A 24,606-nucleotide genomic window follows, 5' to 3' on the forward strand; every position below is an offset into this window, starting at 1 on the left:
AATATTTACTTCATGTTGTACTTTTTGAATGAAGACATGTAGAACAAACGCACATTTTTCTTGAGTGCAGTATTGGATCTTAGAAAAGGATTTCAATACAATTTTATGCTTTTTATTTAAAATTTGTAAGAAAAGTGAATTTCTCGAAGGAAATTGAGAAATAACAGTGAAATTTCTAAATAGTTTACTGAATATATGAAAAAAAAAATTGTTTTTATCTTTTATTTGACTGAATATGGTATTTTTAATTATGTATTAATTGTTTGTTGTGTAAATGTAAAATTTCCATGAAAAAAAATTGTAAAACTTCTGAAGAATCTAATTTCATTATCAATAAATATTTTTGTCTAAATTTTATACAAGGTATTTTTCTGTGTTAATATGCAGTTTCAATAAACAAACATAATGTCATGCCACTTTTTACCCAAAAAGAAATTTGAGAAAATAATGTGAAGGTCCATTAAAATCATTTTTCCTGAATGAAAATCGTGAAAAACATTTTTTTTTTATACTTTAGCGCCACCTACTTTTTGTAATTTAACTCGTATGACGTTGCTTCAATGACATAAAATGTAGCCGACAATGTCCTCTACATTTTTTATTTGAAAAACTTTTCACTTAAACCAATAGATTTCGAGAAAAACGCATACCAAATTTTTTTTTCCATTGTTTAGGATTTCCTCAAAAACAGCGGAACGAAAAATTCTCTCAATTTTTTTTAAAGTTATTTACATGCCCCCCTAACGATCTATAACCTCAGATTCACCATTGAAATTTTTTCCAGGTCCCGCCGTTTTTTCGTTTAGATTGACTGAATCAGAAGGGAAGCATGATGTCTTGTATTTAGGTACAAATCCATGAGAGAGAAAATTTAGAGATTTCGTCTTTTTTTCTCCTTGTTTACTGAAGTATCTATTGTAAAACTAAAAATTCGAATTTCATTATGAATAAATATTTGTCTATATTTTTGTAAGGTTTTATCTTTATACACTTAATAGACGCTATCAAATCAGTTGTATCATTCGACACACTTTTGTTCAAAAGGCTGTTTCAAACCTAAAAAATGGAACAAAAACAAAAAAAAACAAAACTTAATGTCTTATATCTTTATTTTACATTATCTTTATAATAACATAACCAAAATTTGAGTGGATTTCTTCCCAGATAGGCTTTAAATTAATATTTTTATGATGCATCAGGTAGAAATATCCGAAAATATATTTAGCAAAAGGGAATGGTTCACACCAAAAATTTTTTGGCAAACAGTGATGGGCCTTGAATTTATGTAAGTAATGATTTAATGACAATTCCTACTTTTTTTGAGGAATGACCTATGAATTACAACGGATATGTATTGGATTCAACCTTCCTAGCACCTTAAGTTATAATTTGATACCCATAATATAACTTGCCGTCTAATTTTTACATAGGAAAACGTTTGTGGGATTTGTGAAGGATGTCGTACGAGGGGTTAGCCAAATATAAGTATGAAATTAACCGTCACATCGGTTATCCATCATAAAAGTTATGAAGAATTGAAATTTAACATATTATAAATTTAACTCTACCTTTTCACTCTCTTTCGATTTGGATCGCCAAAAATATTTTTGGGTATCCTGATCTGATATATGTAGTATCGATTAGGATTCCCGTTTTCGGGAAAAATTTCATTCCAAATTGTTCTTCATTTAATCATCAATATTAATTTTAAAGTAAAATTGTAAAAATATCCGAAATAGAATAATTAATTTTAAATCAAATACAAAATACCGTTCCCTGTATATTTATAAATGTAGTGTATAATGTAAGAAATATCCTCCCGCCTTATCGAGACTCAGTCGTTACATTTAATTACACCGTAAACAACTTGCCGTAAACCTGCATTTTGCGTAATTCATTTCTATGGGTAAAACAATTAGAATGATCGTATAATCCTTGATAATTTAACTCTCGATCGCAAATTTTACAAGAAGCAGAATTTTACATCTTCACTACATGGTGTATAAAAAACTTGTTCACGTTGAAATTGGTTATCTTTGCTCCTCCACTCAAAATGATAACAATATACATTCCAACATTCCTTATCGATTTGATCTCTATGATCATCACTTTTCAAATGATTTTGTACTTGATCAAAACCACCATTTATATTCAAATCGCAGATAAGACAATAAAAGTAATTTTTTTCTAAAAATTGAATGTTTAAAGACATATTTTTTCCTGTAATCCCCATTACATCAATTAATAAATTAAATGGATAGTATATACTAGGAGATTGTGTTGTTCCAGTCCATGGAACTGGGCCATAATAATCCCTTGAAAGATTCGATTGATGCGCATTACCATTGATATGCTTCCAAAGATTAGTTTCGTTATAACTCAGAAATGTCTGACATAAATCACAGCAGGTATTATCTACATCGCGGGGAGAAAAATATACTTGATGCATTTGTAATGAAAGTGTAACCCTATTCCAAAAATTGTGATATACACTTAAATATGAAAAAACTTCATCATCTATAGTATTGTAAAACATGTCTTCAAGATTTTCAGCATGGTTGGTATTATTAATATGATTATCTAATTCGTCCTCATCGAAAATACTTCTAAAAAATTCCCCTGCGTCATTTTGTCCACTACAAACCAAACATTTTATTTTATTTTTAAATTGTTGAAATGCCCATTCTGTATCTTCAACTGCATGGGTCAAACGTATCAAGTTATAAGGATAATATAAATCATGAGCGTTATTTATCTCCATTTTATTCTGAAACAATAAATTTATTTGGTTTAAACATACAATTGAATCAAAAATAATCTTCCTAAACAACAACTACTAGGTATTACGATGTTATCAACATTACAAAATATTGAATATTTGCTCAAGCCCCCCTCACAAATTTCATCCAAATCACATATTATAGTTTATTACATAAATAAAAACTATAATCTGTGATCCAAATTCAATGAACCAAGTACGTAATTCTACTGAATCTGGATCATAGTTTTGAATTTTTTGGCAATTATGCAGAAGTGAGCTCCACCTATTAATTTTTCCACTTTAATTGTTTTTTAACCCCCGGCGCAAAAAGAGGAATATGAACCAATCGAAATAATTGTATCAGAAGAAAGACAAGGTTATACGAAAATATAATGGTATAGGTGGAAAATCACTAATAACGTAAAGCAATGAATATGACAGTCATAATTATCAGGCTTAATCTTTAAAAAAACAGCAATGGTCTATGGAATGACTAGACCATTCAAAGGTATTTTGCAAATTACTATGGTTTCTTTACATCCATCTGTTAATACACATCAGATGAAAACATGTTTGAGTTTGTTATCGTAGTTCTATTCTAGGCTACCAATTATCTTGGACAAATGATTTTCCCGATAATAAGAGGCCTGAACGCCAGTTTCTGGGAAGGTCCTGGAATATTATTGTTGTACGGCACTGATTATTATTGATATCACCAACATAGTGTTAATTAACCTATTTTATGGGCCAGATTTAAAATAAGTTTTTAACATAAATTTATTAATTTTTTTATATTTTGACGCTATATAAATTTAAAAAAATACTCAAACAAAAATAAATAAATACCTTTTAATGTATAATTAAATATCCTTGAGACAAGCACTAAATGCAATGTAGGACTTGTGTATTTTATTAATGTTAATGACCCGACTGCTACAAAGATTAAATGCTACATCATAGATAAATAACCATAGACAATATTTTAAAAATTACCGTGTGCTATTTTTATTTTAGAGTGGCGGTTATATAGAAACATGAAATGCTTTCATCACTTTACGATAAAATATAATGTTTTGAATTTATTCAATAATATAGTAGACATATGAAAAAAGTAGTGGTAAGGTTAAAGTAATTGACACGGCTCCTTGGTTTCAATTACTTTGTTCAATTTCAGAAAAATCGAAGCTTAATAATTGAAATTTTTGGACATCTTGGAAAAATATAAAAAAGTCATCGGACAATCTATATTTGGATATTTTTATTATGAAACCAATTTTTACATTTGTTCAAGATTTTGAGTAGGTACTTTTGTCTTTAAGTCAAAATCCCTCATACATGATACATAAAAAACCAAGGTTAATAGCTTTTTCTATCTCAACACGTTATACCATTTAACATATAAGAGTGATACTGGTATTAACTTTGGTATTAACATACCAAAAAAAATTCACGTTGAATAAGATTAGGATATTCGTACAAAATGGTGTCAAATAAGGTCTAGAAAAATCTAAGGGTGACAATCGCATCTTTAGCTTGCCATGTTCAGAAAATTTCATTCCATAAGATGTTGTCACAAATGCGTGTTTTAGTCGACACATTGGAAATCATATAAAGTCGCGTGTGGTATCAAATTCCAGCAAATTTTATGCTGAAGGAGATTGTGATATCGATTTAAAATGAAGCCCAAAAGTCTTGATAAATCTGAAAATCTCAAATAGATTTTTATGATTGCTTAATTAAAAACAAAAACGGTTTTAAAATTTTTTTCCAAGATATCATTTATTACCCTTAGATTTTTCTAGAATTGTAATACACCAAAAAGACACCAATAAGAATACCGTATTAACCGAACCGATTAACCGAATTACCAATTATCCGAATCAGCCTAATATAAAAAATTAAAACCAAGTGTGTATGTAATTTTTGTTTTGTTTTGTTGTAACAAGTTGGAACTGGTTGGAGTCCGGATATATTTAAATTGTTGTGGTTGAAAGCTATAGGCAAGAAACTACATGTTTTGCGACGTTGGAACGTTTATTTTTTTTTCAACTCAATAGTATTGAATTACATACATACATAATTAAATATTATTTATTGTATGTGTCACAGTTCGTTTTTCTTTATTACCAGTCTATATCTGATTATCCGAATCGCCCCGTCCCAATTAATTCGGATAATCAGCGTTCTATTGTATATAGTTACTTTGACCCTAAAATCTATATCAAATGTACTAAATTGATGGTCCCTGTAAAATAAAATATAATAACAAGGCACTTTTGAAATCTAATAAGCAATACAAATTTCAAAAAGTGTTGCTGCGTGATCCCTGGGCATTTTCCTTTTTTTTGATAAAATGTTTTTTATCCCTTTTTTGACCAAAAAAAAAATTTTTCATTCCAATATTTTGAAAATGTTGTTTTCGTATGTCCTTTTTATTCGCTAACAGTTAGTAATGACTATCAACTACGTTTTTATTTTCTGAGATTAGTTTCCAACTGTAATATAATAATCGGCAATTTCCAAAACACAAAAATACTTAAATAATACTAGTTTCTAAGTTTTATTAAATTTATTTCGAATCTTCATTTCTACATAAACAATTAATGATTTTAAATCCTATATACATGATTTTTAATTAATTTCAATTCTCGTTGATACCAGATCCAACTGGACCATGACGACGTTCCCATATTAAACGATGTTTTTGTTTCATATAAGCTTTTTTCGCGTCAGCATAAGCACCTAAATCACCGTCTAAACAAACAAATCATTTCATTAATGCTTTGAAATAACAAACGTTACAATAGGGTTTTTATCATGGCTTTAGCCGCGTATCTTAAATTTCTACGCGATGCATTTCTGCTAAACAAACCCAATGTTTTACATACATTTGATAAACCAATTCTCAGCTGCACGATTATAATCATCTAAAATATTTTTGCATTTTTCACTATGATCAGGATTTTCATATAGAGTGCAATCTTCATATCTTTGTCGTAATATGCTCACGATTTCATTGTCGACTAGCCTAAAACAGTCAAAATTAAATTAAATTTATTACAAAGATACTTTTATCAAAATCTCTTAAATTAGTAAAACAACATCAATAACACGCATGTTCCTACATAAAAAAATGAGACTATCTTAATTTTGCATTGGAGAACTTAACAAAAAAACAAGTGAAAACAAACAATTAACTGGGTTAGTTGTTTAAATACTTTGTATAGAAAGTGTTGAATGTTAGTGCTTGAATTATTTTTAATAAATTAGAAGAGTTTAAACAACCAACATAATTATGGGGGCCTTTCGGCCGCTATTTGCTATGGTTTTTGAAAGTATTTTCTATAATTATTCATTTTTCGAGAATATGTTATAAGACTACTAGAAGCAACCTGCAAATTATCAACTCCCTATATTTTATAGTTTTGGAGAAAATAGACACCAAATTTTTGTGCTAATTTGCCCCCTCACTGGTAAACAATGTTTAAAGAAAAAATGTTTAAAAAAAAAATTGTTTATTTTTTTAATAAGGAACTTTTAGTACATTTAATTTTTTGTTCTATCTCTAACAGTTTATAAGATAGATAAGACCTAATCGACCTATGCTACTCATTTACGAACTCTAACTCACTTTTTACGTCTTGCGCACGCTATAAAATTTCAACTTGATATCTCTTTTTTTTCAATTTATTGTGTTAATAAACAGACGGATAAACGTAAATGGACAATTAGATTATTTTATTTCAAAGCCTATTCCCAAATTTTGTTCGCATTATCAATATTTCCATGCGTTACAAACTTGAGACTAAAATTAGTATACCTTGATTATATATTTCATATATACAAGGTATACAAATATTTGCTGACTTTGTTCTACTAACATTAGAAACATTCTTTAATTCTTTCATCAAAAATCATTGGCTCTACGGGCGTATTAGAATAGAGAAATTTATACGGTTGAACTTCATTTAATCTATGTTCCTTAAAAAGGTAATGATAAAAAATAATTTATAACATTATCAAAAAACTAAACAAAGATTCATGTCTGATATATGTACAAATTTAAACAGTACCTATCACGCTTGAATTGTTGATTTGCTTCAAATTGGCAAGCAATATCATCAGTATAACATTGATCAATAGTTGGGACCCGTCGAAATTGTTGATGATACCATGGATATTTCTTTTGATTCGGCTCGACAATATTTTCTTTAAAAAAAATTTATTGTGGATACAATATAAATTGTAAGGTTAAGATTATGTAACTTTTGTAACATTTGTAAAGAAATTAAAATGTACCTCGTACGAAAACAACTGGTCCTTCAATTACGCTAGTGACAGCAAAAATAAACGATTCTAATGGATTTCTAGGTTTTCGTTCTTCAGGCATTTTAATAATAAATATATTAAAGCTGTCACTGTAGAATTGAAATTTCAAATGACACTTGCGCTTTTTTCAGTAAGTTGCAAATAATAGAAACAGTATTAATAGCCCGAGAGCCAGTAAGCTAATTATATACATAAATGATGATAACAAAAAACAATAATTTATAATACTGTTATTAATCTTAGCATTATTCAAAGTTTAAAATGATCTATGTTCTCTCTTTTATAATAATAAATATTAATCAATAGGGAACATTCATGAAATTTAAATTTGGTTCAAACTAAACCATTATTTTAGTAATTAATATTTTTTAATAACTTAAAATTAATTAATAAAAGTACAAATTCAGTGAGGGCATTTCAAAATTTCTAAAACGGAAATTCAAATTTTTATACGGACGTGACATCATAGTACGGGCTTGTCAAATTTGTTGACATACTGTATGATATTAATTACTTACATTTTATATGGTATTTCATTAAATTATACTGTTCTACGGCTTTTTATTAGAAAATTTAATAATAACGAGTGTAAATTTTGTGTTGTAAAATCATTTTTTTAAAGTGTAAATTATACATTGAACTGTCACCAATTGACAGATCACGTACTTATACGTCATCAACAGAGAGCGCCAAAAAACTGCGTTTAAATATCTCAAAATTATAATGTATTTTAAATATTTTTTTACACTTAAATACAGCATTTTTAAGCAGTATTTATATTTTTTACTATGTTATAACGATGTAAACAATGAATTAAAAATAAAAAAAAATACATGAATATTCCCTGTTGAAAGACTCTGTATCCAAAATTTTGGTTACCAGCTTTATTTTACTATTAAAATGGATTTTCGTCAAGTATTGATCAATACAAAATTTCGGAAGCATACAGTAAAAATGAGATAGGATTCAGCGAATCAAAGAATGTAGTTAAAATTTATTTAATTTTAATTAAAAATTAAATTTTAAAAGAAAAGCAAATTTAATTTTGAAATATTTTTATTATTAAGTAAATTATATTAATATATAAAATATCATAATTATAATAACAATAAAATTTTGTTATGATGTGTTTTTACATGATGTTTACATGTTTTGAAGATAAGACTTTTCTTGACTAGATAATATTAAATATATCACATAAATACAAAATCATTACACGATATATTTTTATGGAAACACGACCAATAATCAAATATATTTATTAGCTAATCTTCTTTAAAGATTCAATTTCACAATCTTTTAAATGGCTTTCTACCGTTGCTTGAGTACACTAAAAAAAATAAAAAATCTTTAAATAATTATAGGGTGTCTTAGAATAAGAATTTCTAAGATCCAAGAATAAAAGATTGCTAAACAAACAAATAACTAATAAGGAATTTTACTTAAAAAACAAGTGAAAACAAACAATTGACTGAGTTAATTGTTGAAATACCATGTATAGACAGTGTTGATTACTGTCACATTACACATGCATACTTGTCACACATATATAGCTGATATTTCCATATAGTACATACCATACAATTTGCGCATAATTTGCGTTCTCACGGGTAAACAGTGATGTTTACGAAAAAATGTTTCAAACAAAAGTTGTTTATCTTTTTATAAGGAACATTTTTTACATTTAAACTTTTGTTCTATCTCTAACGGTTTACAAGATAGGTCCTACGCACCTAATTGACCTATTTTGCTCATTTACGAACTCGACCTCACTTTTTAAATCCTAAGCACGCTATAAAAATTTCAGCTTGATATCTCTTTTCGTTTTTGAGTAATCGTGATGACAGACGGACAGGCGACAGACAGACAGAGAGACAACCGGAAATGGTTTAATTAGGTGATTTTATGAACACCTATACCAAAATTTTGTTCATAATATCAATATTTTTATGCGTTACAAACTTGGGACTAAACTTAATAAACCTTGGTATATTTCATAAAAGGCCATTCACATTGATTTTCAAAACTTTCCGAGATATTTTGAAAAACAAGTGAGATATATTTGAAATGTTTATACTTTGCTCTTTGCTAATCTCGTTGTATTTAAATAATTTAAGGCCCCCAAGATTTAATTTTCAATATCTTGAAATGTCTTTTGGAAATTAGAAATAATTAATCTAAGTCAGTCTATATAAAAGAAAAAAATATACCAAATTTAGTAAAATTTCATATTTTAAATGTAATAAATTCTTTTCCTCTTCTAATTGTTGAATTTGTTTCCGTAATTTATAATTTTCCTTTTGTATAGAGCCAACTACTCCCGTTTCTGTAAATTAAAAATATAATTTTTTTAAATTGTGATAACATGCCAAAAGAATAATATTAATTACCAAAAGACCAAGTTCCTTTCTTAAAAACAGTCTCAGTATTTCCTAAATGCATTACAATAGAATCTCCGGTAGTCATATCGTTCATTGCCCTCTCCGTTTCGTTGAAGGAGGATGATAAAAATTTTCGTACTGGTGTTTTTTTTGGCGTAAATTTATTTGAAAATAATGGCATATTTACAATAAATAATTAATAATTTAATATTTACTTAATGAATAAAAGTAAATTAGAAAAAAATTTTTTGTAGCAATTTTGAATTCTACTTAACCTCAATAAACAATAATCTAAAGTCAGTGGTACTCAAACAACTTAGACATTCCTGTTAAAAATAGAAAAAATAAGGGCCTCAAAAATAATAAAATGTTTATTTCAAGATTAAATAGAAAGTTTTACGAATACTTTCGTCGAAATTAAATATACAATTTGAATTATATTTTAATATATACTTATTCTTCCTCATACGGGAAAATCATACGGGGAAACAAATAATTGCACATCGATTATATTCGACCTTTTTCTCGTTGAGCTGAGACAGTGCAAATAATGACAATAATGCGATATTGATAAAAAAAAGACTGTAGGAAACAGAATATTCCGTGAATATTCGTGTTCTCCCCATACCCCATAATTAATATTAAATAAAAAAGTCTGAAATAAAATAGGAAAATATGTAATGAAATGTTCACTGCAAGCGTGCCAAGAGTTATTATTATCGTGAAGCTTTGTACGTATAGTACGTATAGTTTTTGTACACTCTGTATCCAAGTTAAGTAAAATTAAAATGTTTGATACTACTGATAAATCGACTCTTGTATGTCAAAATTTAGTCAAAACTGTGAACAAAATCGAACACGTTTTGATGGACTTTGCAATAACTTTTTGTAATTTAAAATTTTGATTATTATTAAAAGATATTTAAAGAGCAACTATGGGAATACTAGAAAAAATATCTGAGATAGAAAAGGAAATAGCTCGTACTCAAAAAAATAAAGGTTACTTAATTATAATCATAGCCTCAATAGTGAACATAAATTTGTTTTGACATTTTTACTATGGTTTTTCAGCTACCGAATATCATTTAGGTTTATTAAAAGCAAAGCTAGCCAAATATAGATCACAATTATTAGAACCATCGAAAAAAGCCGGTGAAAAAGGTGAAGGATTTGATGTACTTAAAAGTGGAGATGCTCGGGTTGCATTGATTGGTTTTCCATCTGTTGGAAAGGTATATCAAAATTTATCTTTGACGTTTTCTTTAAAAAAAATACCAAAAAAAATGTATTTTTTATGTATTTTAGTCCACTTTGTTGAGTACATTGACCAGAACAGAATCAGAAGCAGCTAGTTATGAGTTTACAACGTTAACTTGTATACCGGGTGTTATTGAATATAAAGGAGCAAATATTCAACTATTAGATTTACCGGGAATCATTGAAGGTGCTGCACAAGGCAAGGGTCGTGGACGTCAGGTACACACTTAATTTCCTAACATTTCACAGACTTAACACAAAATATTAGTAATCCTGGCAGGTAGTGACATTTTTCCCAAATTAAAACTGTGTTTTTCGTACTGTATTTTCGAATTTAATAGCGAAATAACCCCTGATGTACCATTCGGATTATTTATTTTTGTCTATTCTATATCTATTGAAATAATTTTTTTCTACCGCCAAAACTTAAATTGTGAGAAAATTTGGTACATTAATAAGCCAAGATCTGAAAAGCATAATTTTTCCTACTTTCTGTCGTAAAGTTATGACCATCTCAGGGCTGGTACTTCTATTTTTGTTAGTCTGTGAAAAATAACTTATGATGAAATTTACTCAAGAAATAAATTGAATTATTTAGGTAATTGCGGTAGCAAGAACAGCTGATCTTGTGTTGATGATGTTAGATGCAACTAAACAAGATGTACAACGTCAATTACTTGAAAAAGAATTGGAGAGTGTTGGAATTCGTTTGAACAAAAAGAAACCGAATATTTACTTTAAGGTATTTAACAGTTTTAAGGATCTATGTTATGAATTATTCGTTGCAAGTACAGAAAAGACAGAACATTTAAACTTGGAAAATTTGAATTGGCGAACATATTGTATTGATTTTTTTTATGCCTGATGATAATTTGAATTAAATGTAATAAACATTGAAAAAAATTTTTGTTAGTCCTGTTTAAATATCAAACTATTTATTAATGGTAAACAATGATTAGCTATTGTTTAAATGAAGAATATGAAATTTTATTTCTGCACTAAGAGAATAATAATAAGTTAAAATATTTTCTGGCATACGAAAATATGTTCACTCATAATTTAATCCCCAAGTTAATCCCATACATTTTAATAATCTTTTATAAATTGGTTTCAGGTTAAGAAAGGAGGCGGTTTGTCATTTAATTCGACTTGTCCGTTAACAAAAGTCGATGAAAAATTAGTACAAATGATATTACACGAATATAAATTATTTAATGCTGAGGTATTGTTCCGTGATGATTGTACTGCTGATGAATTAATTGATGTTATTTCAAATAATCGTGTATATTTACCATGTCTTTATGTTTATAATAAAATTGATCAAATTTCAATTGAAGAAGTAGATCGAATAGCAAGACAACCAAACAGTGTTGTTGTTAGGTAAGAAATATATTCCATCACCCATCTTATTATTTTAATAATACAATTTTTAAGACTTTGTCCTGAGGCCGATTTCGATATATCTTTCGTTAAAATTAGAAAATATGCTTGAATAGATGGCAAGATCTGAAATCAAAATTAAAATCGATTGATAAACATAAAAGATATTAGCAATTAAATAATTTTTTCTATCATATTCTTGCAAAATAACTTTTGATATGAAGTTACTAAGTGTTGTTTTCCATTTGTTGTTTATATATTTCCCAAAAATTACGAAAATTAAATTTGTTTGAGAATATTGTCCGTCTATTTTAAAATTTAAGGTTTTCATTTCATTAAATTATTAGTTTGATGTCTATGAAGCTGATATATCGGGAACCATAATTCAGAACGTATTATAGGCGATTGTACAAATTTAAATAGGTAAATATGGAATTTTCGTGAAAATTAAATATTTCAATGATACTTCATTTGCCCTTACCATATCATAAGAAAATATTTATATTGCAGCGTTCGTTTTCAGAATTATGGGTAGTTTTAAAGATCTATGCATACATAGGGACATAGGAACAGACATCAGGAAGCGGCTTTGTTTTATACTATGTATTGATGATATTGATTTTAATAACAAAAATTTTTTCTTATATTTCAGTTGCAACATGAAACTGAATTTAGATTATTTATTAGAAACATTATGGGAGTATTTGTCCTTAATTCGAGTATATACAAAGAAACCAGGTCAACCGCCAGATTTTTCAGATGGTTTAATCTTACGTCGCGGTGTTACTGTTGAACATGTATGTCATGCTATACATCGAACATTAGCTGCCGCGTGTAAATATGCACTAGTTTGGGGTACATCTACTAAATATTCACCTCAACGAGTTGGAATGTCTCATACAATGCATGATGAAGATGTTATTCAAATTATTAAAAAATAAATAAAAAAAAAGAACAATGATGTAAGGTGTGATGTGTTTTCTAAAACATTTATTATTGCTTCATTATAATTTTTTTTTTGTAAAATACTTTTAATATTATATTTTAATTATTTTATCACTTTATTATCATTTATATTATTGGTTTCAATAAACTGAAAATAGACTAATCTGTAGTTTATATTTGTTTTTAAAAGTAATTTTACAAAATATTTACATCTGTCATGTCCAAAAATTTAATTTCACAGAATTATTTGAATGTGGAAAAAAAGAGAAGAATTGCCATTTCGCGATATTTATGTTGAGAAATTAGTAATACACACATATTATACAATTGCCCCCTTTTACGGGTATAAAAACTTTGGAATATTCTAATCCATTCTCTTCTCCTATTGATAATCAAGAACTGAATCGATCTCAATTTAAAAATCGATTCAGTTTGAAAAATCCCTAAAAACATTATAAAAATGTCTTATTCCAAGCAAAAAATGGTATGGATTCTAAGAATATTTTGAATTTCCCTACTTATTCCTGGTTTTATTTGGTTCTTAGATATACCTATATAGTTTTTGCTAGTTAGCAACAATTTAAGAAAAAGATGGAGAAAACCCAGGTCAATATATTCATTTGGAAAAATGCATTTTCATAGCTACCAAAATCAGGGTCTTTGCCAGCCAATGGGCCAGAGGAGAGCAACTCGAAAGGCCTAAAATATGAACTATAAGTATTTCTGATTTTTTTGAGGGGCCCTGATTTCTAAAAAACATTCACATAATAAATTTTTTCTTTTTATTTTATTGTTGATGCAAACATTTTTTAAGTATCTTATACAAAACTTTCTTTAATAGCTGTGTATTCCAATTACGGTGACGGACAAACCGAAATTTTTCTAATGTTTTTTATGAGTTTAAAAATAATCTGAAACAATCGTTAAAATGAGATTGATTCAGTTCTCGTTTAGTAAACAGTTAAGAAAATGTTTAATGTGATATCATATACAGGTCTTGCGAAAGTAACGGATCTGCAGAAAAACAATTATTATTAATGAATTTGTTCAAAGTGATGATCTTGGAATTTTGCATGTCTTTCAAGGCCATTAAAAAGTGAACTGGTAGAAAAGCTTTAACTTGTTAAGCTGTTCCTAAAAAAAGCTCAACAGTAGGTTTAAGGTTTATCCATGTTCAAAACATTTTTCACAATGGAAACCTTTCTATTATGAAGTTTTCCTCTGCCTAAGTATCACCATCAAATATAAAAATTCGCCCACTATTAAACTAGTTATCCAAAAGAAATTTTTGGTAACTTTACCAATAAAAACGAATAAATTGCTGAGATTGTAAATAATTGAAAATACATATTAACGTTCTCAGTCATTATTACTTTTATTGACTTAAGTGTAATAAATAGCATTTATAATAAACTATTTTTAATTAAAAAATTACATAAATATTTAAAATATTTTTACATATATATACAGAAATAAAATAAGATTGTTCATCAACATTAAATTCATTGTGGTTCTTTCGTTTTTGAACGCCGAAACAGTAATACATGTGGCTCTGGTGAATGTATCATATAATGTTCCCAACCAGGACTTTGTTGAACACCCAGATTCCTCCATTCTGTTTCAGTTAGTAGGTGAGTTCTTGGTACGGATGCTGACATATCAGGTGGTAATATTACATGTCTGTATATATAGTTGTCATCTTCATATTTTTCTGAATATTGTATGTCAGGTGCCGGCATTTTATATTTTGTCCACTACACTACGATTTTTCTTCTTTGAATATATATTTATTTTAATATATAACTTTGTTTCTTCCTAATTTTTGTTATTAATTTCTTAATAAATATTTATTTATTCAATCTTGAGGTTCACTTCGGTTTCGTTTATTTGAAAACTTTATTTAAATATTATTTTTTTGAAATAATTATAATAGATGTTATTCCTCTGTACTCTTTAAATATTACTACGTTTATACCATAGTTTATAAACTTAATTAACGTGCGTTTATTTTTAAAATGTAAGAAAATGAAGAATTTGCATGATTTCCTGAAATATTTTTTCCTGAAAAGAATATAAGTAAATTTTTAATTAGCTATTAGAAACAAAATAGTCCAGTGCACTTACATAAATCGTAGAGGTGTGACCTAAAAGTTTTGACACTAGATTTTTTTATTTATTCATACGATAGGAGTGTCCCGCCTGGTGGAAAAATATTTGAAGAAAGAATAACAAATTCTGAAAAAGTCTTAGGAACTTTGAATTTCTCAACGTTTTCGGACTAGTCTAATTCAGAGTTATTCAGAGTTCTTAATACTTTTTTAAAGTTTCTAAGGCTTTTTTAGAGTTTCCTAAGACTTATTAAGACTTATTCTTTTTTCAAATATTTTTTCCCACCAGGTCCGAAAACGTTGAGAAATTCAAAGTTCCTTTTTAACCAGGGCCTGGTGGAAAAAGTATTTGAAATAAGAATAAGTCCTAAACATTGCTGGTAATTACAAAATTGCGATAAAGATGTTCATAAAAACACCTAGTTAAATCCATTTCTGAACGTCCTTCCGATTGTATCTTAGCCTGACCATAATCACAAGAGCTCAAAAACGAAAAAAGACTAGAATATTAAGAATATTACACAGCGAACTGCGATGGGCGAAGAGTAACGAGGTGGATGAGAGATATTTGTTTATATTAGGAACACAATTTTAATTTCAATAGCTAAATACCAATTTCCGTTTTAATATTATATTTTGGAAACAAGGTAAAATTTTTCTATGCGAATAATATCGATAAAAATAAATCCGTGTTTGTAATAACAAAACACAGAAAAAAGACAAAGAAGAAAACATGTGCAAAATGACATTTGTATTATTATGGTGTAAAAATATTCAATACAAATAAATAATTCAATAAAAATAATTACCTATAAATTAATTTTTATGTTTTTATATACATTGTAAATTATTATAATTAATTATTGGAATATATACTTTATATAATTGTTTACAATCAAATGAAAAAGACATCTGTAAAATTTTGACAGATTTGTGAAATGACCTTGCTTCATCTAATTATGTGCTACAATACTTTTTGTATTTTAAAAAGTGGGACATTCAAGTGAAAATAATAAAAAAAAACTTTGACATCGATAATATTTTTGAACTTTTATTGTTTTTAACGGATTGTATCACATTATATTTTTTAATAATATTTTAATTCTTTATTTTGAAATGTGATGTTTACGAATGTTAACGCGTACTCCGAATTATGGTTTTTATTATCTACATAAAGCAATGAGTAATGACATGGGACGTCCTCCAGCTCAAAAGCAATATGATTACTTGTTGAAATTTCTTTTGGTTGGTGATAGTGATGTGGGTAAACAAGAAATTTTATCAGGTCTTGAGGATGGTTCAGCTGAATCACCGTTCTGCAGCGGAAGTTGTAGTGGTAAGTAAATAAGTATCTCTATAACGATTCTAAATACGTAATACAAAAATATGTAAGGCCTCAATGATGATCATCAAACCTGAGACTTATAAAGGATTTTTTAAGAGTCTTAGAAAATTGGATGGCAAAACTTACTTAATTCTATACGCATTAAATAGTGTTAAATTTACAGTATAATAATTCCGAAATGATACTTTTGGAAATTCAAATATGACATGTAGGAGCGATGGAAAGTATTTAGATCGGTTAGGGAATTTCTAAAGGCAAAAGTAAAAAGTTTACGTCGAACAATGTTCATAGCTTTGAAGTGATAAGCCGACTATAGCGAACAATAACTGACACATGCCAATTTATTTTTATAATTAAAGCAAGTTTAGATCGCGTATATCCAAATTCGGGTTGAAAATAATATTTAGACTCCCGGACTGCAATGTTTTGGGTAGCTTGGCATGTTCCATCTATGATGGGGATTTTCTGATTTAGTAAATTTGGCGTGGTAAGCAATTATTCCCGTACCAAATTTTTGCACGCTCCTGGTTACATAAAAATTTATTCTGAAAACAAAACTGATACAATCAACCTTACTTATAATTTTTCAGCGTACAAAACTACTACAATTCTTTTGGATGGCAAAAGAGTTAAACTACAATTATGGGACACTTCTGGCCAGGGTCGATTTTGTACAATAATTCGTTCATATTCCAGAGGCGCACAAGGTGTTTTATTAGTTTATGATATTACTAGTAAGTGGTCATTTGCTGGTTTGGATCGATGGCTAAAAGAAGTCGAAGAGGTAAACATTTTTATTATTTGAATGTTATTAATTAATGTTAAATAATTTTTGCAATATTTTGTAGCATGCACCAGGTGTACCCAAAGTTTTAGTTGGTAATCGATTACATTTAGCATTTAAGAGGCAAGTTGGTGAACGGGAAGCAGAAATTTACGCAGCTAAACATCGTATGGCTTTTTTTGAAGTTAGTCCATTGTGTAATTTTAATATACGTGAAAGTTTTCGAGAATTATCACGTATGGCATTAACTAGGAATGGTATGGAAAGATTATGGCGTTCTAATAGAGGTAAATATAATTTTTATGGTTCAAAATTTATTGCCCTTGTCTACAATAGCTATTGAGTTGAAAATTGACTCCTTGGAGAAACGCTTTCTACATAGACTTTTATCTCCTTTTAAAGTAAAATATTATAGAATAATAAGCCCTTTAATATTTCAAATGTTGGGCAAAGGCCCTTTCCATCGATTTCCATAATACTCTATCTCTGACCATCCACATCCATTGATTTCCCCCAAAGTTTTTAAATGCATCTCCCCATCTCTTTATTTGGTGACCCTTTTTACACCTGCAATATGGAATCCATGCAACACCTCTGTGCCTAACGCATTTTACTCATCCTCGACATATGGCCAGCCCAACTTCATTTTAACTTTTTAACTACATCTCTGAAATCATACCTGAAAATAGGTTTTCAAATATCAAAATAAACATTTAGAGTTTATATAACAAATTTTATTTACAGTTTTAAGTCTGCAAGAGTTATGTTGTCGTGCAATAGTAGCACGAACCACTGTATATAGCATTGAACAGCTACCCTTACCGCCATCAATAAAATCACACTTAAAATCGTATGCGTTAACTGGTGGTGGCCTGTCCACATTACGACATTCACACAGTCATCGTGGCCATGGTAGTCATAAGAAACATCATCGTTTACCTGGTAGTGGTGCATCGAGTCCGTCCAATCCTCATGGTGGTGCTGCCAGTGTTGGTGATTCACGGACTAGTTGTGGTGGGCGTAATTCTTGTGTACTATCGTGACAAATAAATAATAAGTTGTCGCAGATGTTCTCTCTTGTTCGACATCGATTCAATATCACAAATAAATAAATATTTATTGTGGCCCCCAAATGTACATTCAAGTATTCAATTTTTTTGTACAAACAAATTGGTCATACACAGGCCATCGGCTTGTCCGAACACTTCCTTGCTTCCGTAGTGACAGCTATGGCTGCGCCCGCGATTTTTTTACTTGAATTGTAAACAAGATGGAATAATGTAGAGCTAATTAATATTTTGCATAGTGTATGAACATTATTTGTTTGTACAATTAAGAGTGACAAACTGTTTGACGATTGTAATATTTAAGGGCCCCTTAAAACAATTATTTATTTTTTTTTTTGGGAAAAATTATTGTTCAGCAATTGTTTTAATTAAAACTTGTAAAAATGGAATCGTCCTCAAAAAATTTTCTCACTAAACACAACTTGCTTGAGTTTTAACAATAAAAACATTTACTTTCATACGATTGAAATATATTGCACATGTTTGACTTCCTCTAAATTACGTCACCACGGTTGTACAAATTTTCAAAAATATTGTTTTTTGTTTATCACAAAATTTTAGAGGATTCCATTGCAGTTTTTTTTTTTTTTTTTTAATTTTTGTTATTAATGATGTCTCAGAAATTTTTTTTATGAATATGGTATTTACAAAATTGGGATTGTGCAAAAGATATAAAAGGTATACTAGGGTCTTATTGATAGTGTTTAGATTTTTAGAGTATCTAAGCGCAGGGCACATGAAGTGATTTTAGCGGTTATTCCGAATGTTATTACGAATTACATTACAAGCATCAAGTTGTGATGCATAACAAGTTTTTTATTTTGCTTATTATTAAGCACAACAATAATATTTTGTATATTGGGTTCCAAAAATTGTATTTAATCGATTCAAATGTGGGGCTCTACTATTGAACTTTGGGCAAATAATCTATCATCCATGTGCTCAGCGTTTAGATACTCAAAACATAGTGTGTTTCAGTGTCATTAATAGAATTGTGCACAATCCTAGAGTTTTACGTGAAACGTGAATGGATTAGGATTTCTTTTTGGACCAGATTATCTTTTTGAAGCAATTTGACTGTGATTATTTTTAGAAAAAGATTTATATTTATACACACACAAAAATTTCTTTTGCTCATTTTGTTTCTATTGCAATTAATAACTTAAAACATATTTGCAATAAATAATTGTAACTAAAAAATATATATATTCTTAAAATTAATTTTATTGTTGGATTGAACAAGTTTGATTCGGAAATTAAAGAATCATCAAGAATTATGAATCTGAAGTTAAAAATGCATCAGTTAAAAATTTAACGCATAAAACTTTTCTACATTTATATATAAAGTGTTTGGCATAAATACGCATCAACTTTGGGAAGTGTTTGGCATCACAAGATGTTGGAAAAAAATGAAAAAGCAAAAAGGGTTTAATTAAATAGCGCGCGTAAAGCCTAAAATAAATCGATTATTTGATGAATTCTTCAACAGTATAATCAATTTTAGAACAAAATTGTTTATTTCAACAATAATTAAAAATTAATATTTGTATATATTATAAAATTAATGAATAGAATTAAAATCAATACAAATTATTCAAATTTTAAAATTTGGTAAAATAAACAACCAATATTTGTTATAATATTATGGAGAAAACATCTGCATATTCTTAAATTGAGACTGTTTTTATTGTGACCGGATTCTATAACTCCTTAATGATACTCATCGTTATCGTTAAACTTAGCTAACAACATTAGGCTTGATTCAATTGAAGTTCTCAATGAAGCCTCGACTAATAACGATTTTCACACTCGTCGTTGAACAGTTACGGAATAAGAGTATTAATTATTTGGTGTATGCAAAGTTTTGTGATCTAAAGATTTAACAACGTATTGCAATTTTCTTCACAAAATAACGCGTCAACACTTGTTCCTTCTTGATTTTGTTTACTAACTTAGGAATGATTTTTAACCGAAAATGTCCACCTTATATATTTACCAATCGTTAATCATAACCTTTAAATATTCTGAAGGGTAAATACGGTTCAATCGACCTCAAAATTATGTTTGTATCTATCGGTCTATGTAATTTGTAGCAATTCTTTAAAATAAACTTAACCCTATAAGACTATTTGCTACGTTGTTAAATTTTTATTCCAGTTATGCTATTTTCAAATGTTATCGGCATTTATCAGAATGATTGTTTCCTAATTTTGAAGAATGATGGATCTTAATCAATAGATACAGGCACACTATTCAAATACTGATCGTATTTCACGGGCTTCACTAATAATGAGTGAAAATTATCAAGGAAAATCTAAAAAGTATCAAAAAATTCAACAATAAAAATAACAAACGGGGATACCTATCAATAAAAATCGAAATTTTGAATGTCCCTGTTTTTTGGAAAATATAGGGTAAAAAAAGCCCAAAAAATAAAAATTCAGTATATTTAAAAGCTAGATGAGTTTTTTCTAAATACCGCGGAAATTACCTAGAAAATGCACGGCTTTGAATAGGATTTAGGGCGATATTATAGAAAACACACTCGATTAATCATAAAATGAATTGGCTTTTAAGTATTTTTGGGTTAAAATTATTCTGTACAGTCTACATACTGGGCTGATACTAAAACTCGAATCATCAGAGAATTTTGAAAGTTGATTTTTGTGACCACCAATCTCATTGTACCCGGAAATAATGTATATTTTCAGATAAATATCTTTCTTTCACTGTTGAAAATTAGAAATAGTTATTCTGAAAATTGAAAATTAGTATTTTTTGTATGCCTGTACAGTGAGAATATCTGCCACCTTATAATTCCTTCAAGGTAACTATTATAGCCTAAGAGACGGTATAAGATCGATTTCACTAATTGATAACCAGATGAGACATATTTTGTAAATTGGTATCCGAAGAAAGATAATTTAATTTGGAAAATAATGGTACAAAAATTGTTATGAACAAAAATTAAATAAAATTAATTTAATTAAAAATAGCCATGAAAACAATCCATAAAATTTCATAAAAAATGTGTCTCATCTGGTTATCAGATGGGTGAAAATAAATCTTATACCGTCTCTAGTACTATTATGATTTATTTACTGATATCAAGTGAATTAATTGTATAATATTTATATATTTGAAATAAATGATAAACTTGAAAAAAATAAAACAGTTATTAAATAAGTTTTATAATATTTAATAATTAACAAGCTAATTAATGTGTATAATTAAAAATTCAAATATTAATTAACGTGTATTTTTATATTAATTATGTGTTCATTTCAAATTTATTATTAATTTGATCAAAATTTGTAAATTATAAAATTGAAGTCGGTGACATACATTTGAGTAATTTTTTGGGTTTTTAGAGTGCACGAAAATCTAGGAGTGTATTCTACTTGATGACCAGTTGTCAATGATTTAGGAAAATTTATTATGCAAATGGAAAAGTTTTTCAAGTTACATTTTTTAGGAAATTTTAGTTTATGAAGAAATTTTTATGATCACAAAGCTCAAAAGTTCTTAGTTTTCGAGAAATTTACTTAGAAATTTAGACAAAAATATACTTCTAGGCAAAATAACCTAATTTGAGAGTTTTGTGATTATCGAGACTTCGTTCTACTCTTTAAATTCAATCTTCAACGACTGACATTTCTTAAAAATTTCTGAAAAAAATGTTGGTATTAATTTTCCCGATAATTGTAAATAACTTACCTGTGCTTACTTTTATTTAATTTTCAAGTAAGTTCTACATGACTTGTAAAAATGTTGACTCAACGGAAAATAACTAAGGAGAGCTTAAGAATTATATTTGATCAAAAATAAACATAACTCTCATTCCCACGATTGCGTTGCAATAAATCACTTGAATCATCATTCCAAGCTATCTGAAATATGATTCGAACATATAATACCGATTGAGCTGTCCTGCAATTTGTGAACAAAATTCTTATTCAGTTTTCTATTTATTGGTTGAAAGTAAGACTTCCATTAGAATTGATATGTCACTGATTCAAAAAATATTTTTGGGGTAATGTTCAAAAACGAACAAAATATTTTAAGAGAATCGTTCTTTAGACTGAAACAGTGTCCTTTCAAGAACAAATTATGGAATTATGTGTATGATTTTGAACTTCTTTCGAAATACACATAAAATTTTGAATTGTTGAATATAATAGTCCGTAGACCCAAGCCAGATAAACTTATTGACTAATATTTCCCTAACAACTTTATGTTTGAGTTCTTTATGTCATTGCTGGCGTTCTATTTCATGGAGCCTGGATAATTTTTCATTTTACCCTCAATCTTCAAATTGATAGGAATCCGTTTTTATTATTATTCTAACAGGAACATCATAGAATAATATTTCTGTTAGAATAAGAAAAAAACGTATATCCGTGAATTTAAAGCTTGGTGACGCAATGAAAAATTATTTGAATTCCTTAAAAGAACACTTTGTTACCGAGAATTATCTTATGTAGGAAATAGTCGACATAAAAAAGCATATCCCAAGTCTCAACAGTCAACGTTGATGTAAGTTTTTTTTGGAATGGGTCTGCGTACTATAAATATTTGTGCATTTTTGTAGAAATTTAATTATTTATTTATAATCGGAAAATTTATGTATTTCATAATGAAACGAATTAATTTTCAATTAATTGTATGCGTAGTAGATTATTATTATAAATTCGATGTATAGTTATTTGAATATTGTTGCATTTTTTCACAATAAACCAGTTTTGTTTATAAAATTTTAGTGAATTTAATTAATATCCATTCTACCAATATCACTCGAAGTTAACTTAATATACGATGGTTCATGGTTCGAAAAAAGAACTCGCTAACAATATTTGTGCGATTTTTCATTTTCTTTAAATTTTGTAAACCCAACATATCATGCTCTTTTGAAGACGTAGAAGTAGTAAAGAGAAAGTTTGGTAGACTCTCCAAAAGGAAGCGACTTACGAAGTTTCAAGTATCTTATTAATCCTTAACAAAAAGGGTACTGTCCCGCGGACTGCCATAACTACATTATTCCTATGGGCATAACGGCCTGTGTCCTAAAATTTTTGATTGCCTCAACCGACGTTCGTTATCGAGCCAGAACATCGTGTGAAATCAATTTTTGGATAATATAAAAAAACCACGACAATATGAAGGATTTAAATGTACAATTAGAAAGAAAGGAAAATAGTACGTTGTGACGTCATAACTTGTGACTGCCATAGAGACTACAAATCAAAAGTTGTTTGGCAAGAAAAAGATAGATAAAAATTATTATAAATAGATTTTAACTGTTATTTCAGATCTTGTCATGTATTTTCGTTTATTTTCAAATTTTAACGAAAGATACATTGAAATCGACTCCAGGACACTAGCCATTGCATCGACTTATTTGCCTGTATCAAGTTAAAAATAACACATAAACATTCCTAAATTTGAGTGAAAACTTTTGGGGCCGGCATATATGCCCCCTTTGATTAAATATAGATGGAAGAAATTTTGCTTTACTTGCATCTATCGCTATCTATCTGAAAACCTACAAAAAATTTAAATTTTTTTATATAATTTTATTAAAATAAAAAAAGAAAAGTTAACATATGATTTACAATAATTAATTTTGGCTAAGCGAGGCATTTTGAACAATTTAGAATAAATTTGTGTACATGAAAATTAATTACAATAATATTTATAAAAAAGAATTCATACTAATGAAATGTTCCACCTCGTGGATCAAACGATCCATGCGTTGAGTATGGCCAATAGGCTGGTGGTGGAAAGAGTGCTCCAGGTTGAGGTACCGTCGATTGTGTACTTGTTGGCAATAGTGTTGGTAATTTTGTAGGAGTTGTATGATGTGTTGGATATAACGCTGTTCCTAGGTCACTTTGGTGTGGATTATATTTTGTATACCCAGCCATAACATCGGTTCCCGTATTTTGTCCTTGAGCTTGTGCCTGACACGCTATCATTAAGCCATGGAAATCAAATTTGTATGCGTAACGTTTTCCATGCACTTTTGTCATTATGTTTTTATCATAATAATACCTGAAACGGAAATGTTATACTTTTAATAAATATTCAACAAATTGACCAATTAAAACTATTAAAATAAACAAGTTTAAGCAAACAATTGACCGAGTTTATTGTTGAAATACCATGTATAGACAGTGTTGATGACGCAATTGTTATTTTATGACGTCACGTAAATAAAAAAAGATATCCACTTTTAAATAGATACATACA

The 24,606-nt window shown here is 28.4% G+C and overlaps 7 protein-coding genes across 7 annotated transcripts in view; 2 read left to right on the top strand and 5 right to left on the bottom strand.

Annotated features, from left to right (window-relative positions):
• Nucleotides 1-1,091: 1,091 nt before the first annotated feature.
• Nucleotides 1,092-3,695, bottom strand: LOC123296469. The gene is made up of 2 exons (XM_044877948.1): nucleotides 3,608-3,695; nucleotides 1,092-2,767 (listed from the first exon to the last, which is right to left on the bottom strand). Exon 2 carries the CDS (start codon nucleotides 2,759-2,761, stop codon nucleotides 1,964-1,966), a length of 798 nt encoding a protein of 265 aa, XP_044733883.1. The 5' UTR covers nucleotides 2,762-2,767; nucleotides 3,608-3,695; the 3' UTR covers nucleotides 1,092-1,963.
• A 1,661-nt stretch (nucleotides 3,696-5,356) lies between these two features.
• On the bottom strand, nucleotides 5,357-7,231 carry LOC123296470 (NADH dehydrogenase [ubiquinone] 1 beta subcomplex subunit 10). Its single transcript, XM_044877949.1, has 4 exons — nucleotides 7,061-7,231; nucleotides 6,835-6,970; nucleotides 5,650-5,789; nucleotides 5,357-5,515 (listed from the first exon to the last, which is right to left on the bottom strand). Exons 1-4 carry the CDS (start codon nucleotides 7,149-7,151, stop codon nucleotides 5,403-5,405), a joined length of 480 nt encoding a protein of 159 aa, XP_044733884.1. The 5' UTR covers nucleotides 7,152-7,231; the 3' UTR covers nucleotides 5,357-5,402.
• Nucleotides 7,232-8,338: 1,107 nt separating this feature from the next.
• On the bottom strand, nucleotides 8,339-9,624 carry LOC123296471 (protein chibby homolog 1). Its single transcript, XM_044877950.1, has 3 exons — nucleotides 9,481-9,624; nucleotides 9,301-9,416; nucleotides 8,339-8,420 (listed from the first exon to the last, which is right to left on the bottom strand). The coding sequence occupies exons 1-3, from the start codon at nucleotides 9,563-9,565 to the stop codon at nucleotides 8,352-8,354; spliced, it is 270 nt and encodes an 89-aa protein (XP_044733885.1). The 5' UTR covers nucleotides 9,566-9,624; the 3' UTR covers nucleotides 8,339-8,351.
• Nucleotides 9,625-10,303: 679 nt separating this feature from the next.
• LOC123296467 (developmentally-regulated GTP-binding protein 2) lies at nucleotides 10,304-13,105 on the top strand. The gene is made up of 6 exons (XM_044877946.1): nucleotides 10,304-10,470; nucleotides 10,543-10,703; nucleotides 10,777-10,947; nucleotides 11,327-11,470; nucleotides 11,843-12,108; nucleotides 12,761-13,105. The coding sequence occupies exons 1-6, from the start codon at nucleotides 10,407-10,409 to the stop codon at nucleotides 13,047-13,049; spliced, it is 1,095 nt and encodes a 364-aa protein (XP_044733881.1). The 5' UTR covers nucleotides 10,304-10,406; the 3' UTR covers nucleotides 13,050-13,105.
• A 1,429-nt stretch (nucleotides 13,106-14,534) lies between these two features.
• On the bottom strand, nucleotides 14,535-14,953 carry LOC123296472 (cyclin-dependent kinases regulatory subunit). Its single transcript, XM_044877951.1, has one exon. It carries the CDS (start codon nucleotides 14,790-14,792, stop codon nucleotides 14,556-14,558), a length of 237 nt encoding a protein of 78 aa, XP_044733886.1. The 5' UTR covers nucleotides 14,793-14,953; the 3' UTR covers nucleotides 14,535-14,555.
• Nucleotides 14,954-16,289: 1,336 nt separating this feature from the next.
• On the top strand, nucleotides 16,290-18,709 carry LOC123296468 (ras-related protein Rab-40C). The gene is made up of 4 exons (XM_044877947.1): nucleotides 16,290-16,497; nucleotides 17,097-17,290; nucleotides 17,355-17,577; nucleotides 18,035-18,709. Exons 1-4 carry the CDS (start codon nucleotides 16,293-16,295, stop codon nucleotides 18,331-18,333), a joined length of 921 nt encoding a protein of 306 aa, XP_044733882.1. The 5' UTR covers nucleotides 16,290-16,292; the 3' UTR covers nucleotides 18,334-18,709.
• A 5,265-nt stretch (nucleotides 18,710-23,974) lies between these two features.
• Nucleotides 23,975-24,606, bottom strand: part of LOC123296466 (Friend leukemia integration 1 transcription factor-like) — a 44,326-nt gene continuing 43,694 nt past the window's right edge. Inside the window, exon 4 of the mRNA XM_044877945.1 lies at nucleotides 23,975-24,408. Within this exon, the coding sequence (XP_044733880.1) occupies nucleotides 24,069-24,408 (340 nt within the window). The 3' untranslated portion in view covers nucleotides 23,975-24,068. The remainder of the gene's footprint in view (nucleotides 24,409-24,606) is intronic.

Source organism: Chrysoperla carnea, chromosome 3 (assembly GCF_905475395.1).
Source record: "Chrysoperla carnea chromosome 3, inChrCarn1.1, whole genome shotgun sequence".
Lineage (NCBI taxonomy): Eukaryota > Metazoa > Arthropoda > Insecta > Neuroptera > Chrysopidae > Chrysoperla > Chrysoperla carnea.